This window comes from Chiloscyllium plagiosum, chromosome 15, assembly GCF_004010195.1.
Source record: "Chiloscyllium plagiosum isolate BGI_BamShark_2017 chromosome 15, ASM401019v2, whole genome shotgun sequence".
Taxonomy (NCBI): domain Eukaryota; kingdom Metazoa; phylum Chordata; class Chondrichthyes; order Orectolobiformes; family Hemiscylliidae; genus Chiloscyllium; species Chiloscyllium plagiosum.
Genome location: NC_057724.1, coordinates 67470292 through 67479140, shown reverse-complemented (window position 1 = coordinate 67479140; position 8849 = coordinate 67470292). Strand labels below are relative to the sequence as shown.

Sequence of the window (8849 nt, the reverse complement as noted above, 5' to 3'; positions counted from 1 at the left end):
AAAACAGAAATCGCTGGAGAAGCTCAGCAGGTCTGGCGGCATCTGTGGAATGAAAGCTGAGTTAACGTTTCGGGTCTAGTGACTTCTTCAGAACTCAAATGCAACCTTGAAGAGGTCGCTCCCGTAAGGTAAAACCAGCGAATATTCTCCCTGTGAAGAAACTTTCCCTCCGCTCTCTGCTTGCTTCAGTTGTGAGATGAGCCAAGACAGTTTTAATCACAATCGTGAAAATTGTGTGCGAGTGTTTGCTGCAATGAAACCTCCGGGGGAAGAGAGACGAAACCCGGCACCTTTATATCGAGCTTTTTTAGGAGATTGAGATGGCACGCCGATCTGTGAAGGATTACAGTGTACATTATCCTGAAGTATATAGCCCCAGTCAATGAGGAATTAAAATATTAACTGAGGGCCACTACTGGATCGACACGGTAAAATAGGCGATAGGTATTTGTCGAGGTAAGGCAGCGTTCTTGCAGTATAAACCGCTTCATTTGGGGTTCTTGTGGTGCAGTGGTAGTGTCCCTATCGCCAGGCCAGGAGACCCGGGTTCAGATCCCACTGCTGCAGAGGTGAACCTCTCTGAGTAGGTTAATTAGGAGGAAATAAACTTCGCTGTTGGATTCCGAAAATCAGTTGCTTTATAATCTGGTGTTGTGTGATTTTAAATGTCCCCCGCAACCCAATATCAACAGTTAAAACTCGTGATGTTTTTTGCAGCAAGTATCAACGGTGACTTAACATTGCTTTTGATCAGTGTCTAACAGTGGGAAATAATGCAGACAACAGCGACATTGTCTCTCTCCAGCGAACAGATCTTTACAATCCCCTCTGGCAGACGTTTGTCAAAGCAGCTTTTGGCCGGTTATGTGTACTAATCATTTTTGAGTTGCAGTATTAGTGGACTATTGTTTAAAGAAAACCGTTATAGGAATACTTGTAAAAATAATGATTTATAACCTCAATTCTCCCAGATTATTTTTTCTTTCGGAAAATTAAAGTTATTCGAGGTCCCTAACTTACATGGAGAGTTTCTGTTTTGTCGCGACAGACGTTAAGCGAGGATACGTTCCTTCTTTCTGTTTTTAAACAACTTGCTAGGGAAATATAAGCAAGGACAGTTTTATCTTTGCAGAATTTTGCACAAAGACCTATGCAGGATGAAGGATTCAGGATTGCTGTTTCCACACTGTAATGTAATCTAATCTAAGTTTGGGAGTGCAGCATGGTTTGAAAACAGAACAGTTGCACTTCCAAGTGCTGGAGTGGGTATGTTGTTGTGGATGGGGGTGGGACGGGTGGGGAGTTGAGGTTTGTTGGTCAATATTTGAGGCTTCCCTGCCTGCCTGTCTGTCTGCAGTAATTGCAACTCTCCCTTGCTGATCCAGCGTGCAGACGCCGAGCGTCACTGACTGTGTCAGACAGCCTGGGAGTGAGCAGAGGGAAAGGACGTGTTTGGGAGGCGGTGTGTGTGGGAGGCGGTGTGTGTGTACCCGGCCAAATCTTCGACCTGATACTTCCAGACCCCCTTCTCTTCCTCCAACAACAACCAGATCTTCAATCTCAAACATTTTACTGCACCCTTCACCCCTCCAAACCCAATCTCTGCACCACTTCTGACGTCTTGACATATATAATTAAAAACACAGAGCATGTCGAACGCCCTGAGAGTTATCCTGCTGTGCGCCACTTTTACTCTGTTGACAGGACAAGGTAAGATGTGTCTATCTATCTATAGAAATGTATTTCCCCCCTCCTGTTTTCTCTTGTTCCCTGAACTCGGGTGGATCCTGATGTATCTATCTCCGTGTTACATTGTAACGGGTTGCTTCCTTCTTGACGCAGTGGCCGGGGTTGCTTTGATGTCTTTATCTCCCTGTTTTATTACCCTCCCCCCCCTCCCCACACCCCCGGCGGCTTCGGAGGTGGCTAATTCGCCTCGGAAAACAGAAATAAACTCGACGTCGGAGTGAAATGCTGGAGTTTGATTGTTTGTTGGGGGTGGGGTGGGGGGGGAGGGGGGTGGTGCTGGGTTTGTTTAGAGAGTGACTGTGGGATTGATAGGTCGCGCCGCACTGCGCTTGGTTCGAGCCCGAACCACGGAATAGTTCTCCTTCGGATCCACATTTCGGGTTGTTTTTGCACTCCTTTGCCGCTGTTGGATTTTTTTGTGGGAGGGTGGCCGGGTGGTGGGACGCCAGCTTTTCAGTCCTTCTTGGGGGTGGGGGGAATGGGATATCGGTGCAAAAACTGTATGACATCCGCGGGGGGAGGCAAAGTCACGGCAGAGAATCTTCTTTCCAGGACAAATTCTATTCCTCTCCCCCCCCCCCCCCGTTATCTCTGTAAATGGTTTCCTGAATTCGCACTTTTTTAAAAAAAATAAAAACAATTCTTTCGGTAAATGGCAGCTACAGGAGGATGTGCCTGGCCTAGATCACATTGAATTGGGCTCGATTCGCCCACAGCTCACTGCGGTTTTCGACATAGTCTCAAGAGCAATTCATGGTAACGCCTGAATCAGTTCCTGTTTGTCTTCCACTGAAGGGGCTCCATGCTACCTCAACTAATTTTTTTAATCCTCACTGATATCACGCACCAACAGGTTCAAGAACAGCTTCTTCCCTGCTGTTGTCAGACTGCTGAATGGACCCCTCTAACTTCAAATAATGTTGATGTGGGGGGATGCTGGTGTTGGACAAGGTCAGAAGAGGGTCCAGTAGGTTTATTTGAAATCATTCTCTGAAAGCTTGTCATTTCATATAAATGGACTGTAACCTGATGTGACCTCTGACCTTCAAATAATGTTGATTTTGCTTTGTGCGTCTCTCCTGCACAGCCATGACCTTGTATGCCTCTCTTTTGTTTAAGCACCCTAGGATCTGTATGCCCTTGTTTGCTATGATCTACCCGTGCTGCTTGCAGAACAAAGCTTTTCACTGTACTTAGGTACAAGGCTGACTACATGGGTGGCACGGTGGCACAGTGGTTAGCACTGCTGCCTCACAGCGCCTGAGACCCGGGTTCAATTCCCGCCTCAGGCAACTGACTGTGTGGAGTTTGCACGTTCTCCCTGTGTGCGTGGGTTTCCTCCGGGTGCTTTGGTTTCCTCCCACAGTCCAAAGATGTGTAAGTCAGGTGAATTGGCCATTCTAAATTGCCCGTAGTGTTAGGTAAAGGGTAAATGTAGAGGTATGGGTGGGTTGCGCTTCGGCGGGGCGGTGTGGACTTGTTGGGCCGAAGGGCCTGTTTCCACGCTGTAATGTAATGTAATCTAATCTAAATCCAATCAAAGTCTCCATTTATAAAACACTGAAAATTATGCTTCTCAAAGTACAGTTGGTAACTCACTAAAGTAATTAATCGGATCCTGGGGGCTAACTTTATATTTAAAAAGGCTGACTGACATTCCTGTGTAATACTGAGGCAGTGTAGTGCAGTCAGAAGTGCAGTCTTTCAGATGTGATGTGAAATGAATGTCTTTCAGTTGGAATTAAAAATCCAGTGGCTGCATTTCCAAGAGCCAAGATCCTGACCAATGTTGATCCCCTAAACAACATCAGGAAAACAGATCACCTAATCGTCCTCATGTTACTGTTTATCATTAATTTGCTGTTTTGCTTTCTACATTATAGTGGTGATGATGGAAGTATTTCATTGGCTAAAAAGTGTTTTGGGATGTACAGTACTGCAGATGTGAAAGTTATCATAGGAAAGCAAGTCATATTTAGGGTGGTAGCATATTTACCATCAAGAGAGGAAGCTCAGAGGAACAGTGGGATGCCTGATCCCTAAAAGCAACAGTTGAGATTAAAACGGTGGTTAAGAAGGGACCTGGGACACTTGCCTTTATCAGTTGTGGCTGAAATTATAAGAACAGGGAGGTTCTGTTGGAGCTGTACAAAATGCTGGTTAGACCACAGCTGCGCTACTGTTTGCAGTCCTGGTCACTGCACTGCAGGAAGGATGTGATTTTATCTATGAAGAGAGACTGGACAGGTTTTCTTTAGAATAGAGAAGTCTGAGAGAGGACCTGATTGAATATAAGGTTATCGAGTTGCATGGAGAGGATGGGTACAAAGCAGCTGTTCCCCCTGGTGATCACTAACGAGGGGGGAATAATTATAAGGTAAAGAGCAGACGGTTTAGTGGGGCTTTGGGGCAAACTTATTTTTCACACCCAAATGGTTGTGGGAATCTGGAATGCACTGCCTTGGAGGATAGTAGAGGGAGTTGAAACTTTATTGCTGGAACAGCACAGCAGGTCAGGCAGCATCCAGGGAACAGGAGATTCGACGTTTCGGGCACAGGCCCTTCTTCAGGAAAGGCCTGAAGAAGGGCCTGTGCCCGAAACGTCGAATCTCCTGTTCCCTGGATGCTGCCTGACCTGCTGTGCTGTTCCAGCAATAAAGTTTCAACTTTGATCTCCAGCATCTGCAGACCTCACTTTCTCCTCGGATAGTAGAGGGAGGAAACCTCGCAGCCTTTTAAAAGTACGTGGGTGAGTTTTTGAAATGTCACAACATTCAAAGTTATGGGCTAAATGCTAGAAAGTGGGACTAGCATAGTAGATTGGTTCAGACCCAATGGGCCAAAGGTTCTCTTCTATGCTGTGTGACTGAGACAGTTTGTGCACAAGTCAAATGTCTTTGAATGAATATTTGAACTTCTTGAAATAAACATGGTTTAATTAGTGCTGAGGTGACACACAAGGTCAAGCACTGTCTTTGATTGTACCGGTCAAAAAGACTGCTTTGACAATGAAAATGAGGAGCACTTTGAGTAACGTGCTCATTCAAATAGGCAGAAGCAACTGTGTAATAATTAAAACAAAGTACATCCAATACAGAACAAGGATCGTGAGTACTAATTGTGTTTCAGTATCACAGCGTAAAAATAAGGTGTCGCTCATTTAAGACAGAGATGAGAGAAACATTTTCTGAGTGTTGCAAGTCTTTGGAATTCTTTCCTCGAAAAGGTAGTGGATGCAGTGTGCTTTAAATATTTTGAAGACAGGTAGATAAATCCTACCATCTAGTGAAGGAGCAGTGCTCTGAAAGTAAGTGCTTCCAAATAAACCTGTTGGACTATAACATAGTGTTGTGTGATTTTTAACTTTGTACACCCCAGTCCAATACCTGCACCTCCAAATCAGATAAATTCTTGATTTCCAATTAAGGTTAAAGGCAGATCAACCATGATCTATTGAATGGTAGATTAAGCTTGAAGGGCTGAGTGGCCAACTCTTGTTCCTTGTTTCTATTCTGAAAAAATGTTATAATTATGATGTATTTAAATGGACGGATCTCTAGTCATGGAGACTTACCTGTTTTATTCTCAAAAGTAATTTAATATTTTACATTATCTTGGAAGACAACATTGTGTAAGTGTTTAGGGCATAAAGATGAATAAATAAGATGTTGAACATTTGTTCATAATGAATTAAATATTCTGTTGTTTTACAAAGAATGTACAACTGAGCAATGCTATTATGAAAATTATTCCACATAGCAGTGAATCATAAATTCATAGAGGAATTTAAGTCTAATATTCTCTTCCACTGACCCAAATTCTCTTGAAGGAATCCCCAGGCTGTTTATTCAAGATATGAGTAAAGCTTGCCAGATGAATTTTAAGCTATGGGTAAGAAATCTGTTTGCATGAAAAAAATACATTTCACAGACACATCATGTGCTTGAGAGCCTCCCACAATGAAGATAGTTCTCCCACAACATAAATTATCATGCACAACATGTTCTGGCTAATGTTACCAGCATTTTGCCCCCACACTTTGTATCAGTTGAGCACTGATGCGTTATCTGACATTTGATCTTGAGCAGTCTCATCTGGGCTATGCAGACAATGGCAGTAAGCATATATGGACCCCTTTATAAAATTATTTTTAAAAACAAAAAAGAAGAAGATAAAGCTGGAGGAAGTTTTGCTTTCTGAGTCTAGGATTCTGCTAAAGCCCTATTTAACTTTCATGTTCAAAATTACTATTGCCAGCAGAATATAATCTAATATTAGTACAGTGGTCCTCACTATTCATGCAGTTTGTATATTCACCTGGATAAAGAACAATTATTATTTAATTATGGCATATGATGGACCTGTTGAACAAGCATTGCATTTTCACTGGAATGGACCCAAGTGATGTCTTCATGTTCTTTGCAACTGCTGGTCAAAATACTTTATGGATGAAGCTGTTATTAAAATTTTGTTGTATGTTATTTCATTTTAAATGCAGGGACAAAGAATGCTTTGAGTCAGAAATATGAATGTAGAATCAATGAAGTTGTCTTATGATGTACCTTTTAATTTAGTTGTAATTTTACAAAGTTACATTGAAATGACATCTGTACTAGAAATATATTTGTACACATTGATTGGTATAACATCAACATTCATATTTTGGTTGGTTCATTTTATCATGCCTCTCGTACACATTAAAAATGGCAATACTTTAGGCACACTATGGAATATATAATACCTCAAGCATGCATACTTTGATCATGTTGAAGATATTACAGTGGTGTCATAGAGTCATAGGGATGTACAGCACGGAAACAGACCCTTCAGTCAAACTCGTCCATGCTGACCAGATATCCTAACCTAATCTAGTCCCATTTGCCAGCACTTGGCCCATATCCCTCTAAACTCTTCCTATTCATGTACCCATCCAGATGCCTTTTAAATGCTGTAGTTGTACGTCTGGCAGTTGATTCCATACACGCACCAGCCTCTATGTGAAAATGTTGCCCCTTAGGTTCCTTTTATATCTTTCCAATCTCATCCTGAACCTAAGCCCTCTCGTTCTGGACTCCACCACCCTAGGGAAAAGACCTTGTCTATTCATCCTATCCATGACCCTCATGATTTTATAAACCTCTACAAGGTCACCCCTCAGCCTCTGATGCTCCAGGGAAAACAGCCACAGTCTATTCTGCCTCTCCCTATAGCTTAAATCCTCCAACACTGGCAATATCCTTGTAAATCTTTTCTGAACACTTTCAAGTTTCACAACATCCTTCCAATAGGAAGGAGACCAGAATTATATGCAGTATTCCAAAAGTGGTCTCACCAATGTCCTGTACAGCCACAACATGACCTCCCAACTCCTATACTTAATGCTCCCTTGCAGCAAAGGATATAGGGGAAAGATTTGGTAGATGTGGACAAGATTATGACATGGAGGAGGTTCTTGATGAAAGGCTTATGCCTGAAACGTTGATTCTTCTGCTCCTTGGATGCTGCTTGACCTGCTATTCTTTTCCAGCACCACACTCTCGACTCGAAGGTTATGACATGTTAGATAAAGTTAACAATCACACAACACCAGGTTATGGTCAAACATGTTTATTTGGAAGCACTAGCTTTCGGAGCGCTGCACCTTCATCAGGTACCTTTCGAAAGCTAGTGCTAGCATTGTGAAAGCTGGTGCTTCCAAATAAACCTATTGGACTATAACCTGGTATTATGTGATTTTTAACTTTGTCCAGCCCAGTTCAATGTCGGCTCCTCCACCTCATGTTTAGATAAGACAGACGAAGAAAAGCTGTTCCGGTTGTGGATGGTACAAGTGCAGGTGATGCAGGTACAAGATTTTGGGCAAGAGATATGGAGGGATGTTCGAAAGAACTTTTTCTTTCTACATGACGAGGGGATGAAATTTGTTGTCTGTGAGAATCACGAATAATTTAAATTTTGAATAATTTCAAAACAAAATTAGATGCAAAACATCAAAATTGTTAGGATTATGGGGTTAGAGCAGGGACATGGGAATGACCCTTGCCTTCATTGGTCTGTGCTTTGGGTGTAGGGGTTGGGAGGTCATGTTGCAACTGTGTGGGACTTTTAGTGAGCCTACGTTTAGAAAACTGCATTCAATTCAGGTCTTGCTGCCATAGAAAGATGTTGTTGAACTTGAAAGGGTGCTGAAAAGATCTACAAGGACATTGCCAGAATTGGAGGGTTTGAGCTATAGAGAGAGGCTAAGTAGGCTGGGGCTATATTCCTTGGAGCATCAGAGGCTGAGGGATGAACTTACAGAGGTTTATAAAATAATGAGGGAGCATGATAGGAAGAGTTTAATTGCTGCAGGCTGCACATCAATCTGGCAACATCCTTGTAGAAACTTCTTAGGCCAGAGAGTGAATCTATGAATTCATTGCCACAGAAGGCTGTGGAGGCCAGTCAATGAGTATATTTAAGCCCGAGACAGGTAGGTTTTTGAGTATCAAGGCGGTCAAGAGTTACAGGGAGAAAGCGGGAGAATGGGGTTGAGAAACCTATCAGTCATGATTGAATGGCAGAGCAGACTCGATGGGCTGAATGGTCTAATTTCTGCTCCTATGTCTTATGGTCTTATGAATGTGGGCCAAATAGAGTCATAGAGTCATTGAGAGTACAGCATGGAAACAAACCCTTTGGTCCAATCCATCTATGCTGATCAGATATTCCAACCCAATCTAGTCCCACCTGCCAGCACCCGGCCCATATCCCTCCAAACCCGTCCTATTCATATACCCATCCAAATGCCTCTTAAGTGTTGCAATTGTACCAGCCCCTACCACTTCCACTGGCAGCTCATTCCATACACGTACCACCCTCTGTGTGAAAAAGTTGACCCGTAGGTCTCCTTTATATCTTTCCTCTCTCACCCGTGGGACTAGATCAGTTTAAGATATCTGGTCAGCACCAATAGGTTGGACCAAAGGGTCTGTTACTGTGCTGTATAACTCTGTAGCTGCTCTGCAATGAGCTAGCATACATGTGATGGGCTAAATAATCTCCTTCAGTGCTATAATCACAGTGAATATATGTATATATATATATATATATATATATAT

General features: G+C 42.8%; 1 protein-coding gene across 6 annotated transcripts in view; it reads left to right on the top strand.

Annotated features, from left to right (window-relative positions):
- The first annotated feature begins 1382 nt into the window (after window positions 1–1382).
- cd99l2 (CD99 molecule-like 2) overlaps window positions 1383–8849 on the top strand; it is a 167862-nt gene continuing 160395 nt past the window's right edge. For 2 of the 6 annotated variants that reach the window (XM_043705126.1, XM_043705120.1), the window contains exon 1: window positions 1385–1710. In XM_043705126.1, the coding sequence (XP_043561061.1) occupies window positions 1650–1710 (61 nt within the window). In that variant the 5' untranslated portion in view covers window positions 1385–1649. Of the gene's footprint in view, window positions 1711–8849 lie in introns of all 6 variants that reach the window. The other 4 variants (XM_043705123.1, XM_043705124.1, XM_043705122.1 and 1 more) reach the window with 3 other exon arrangements.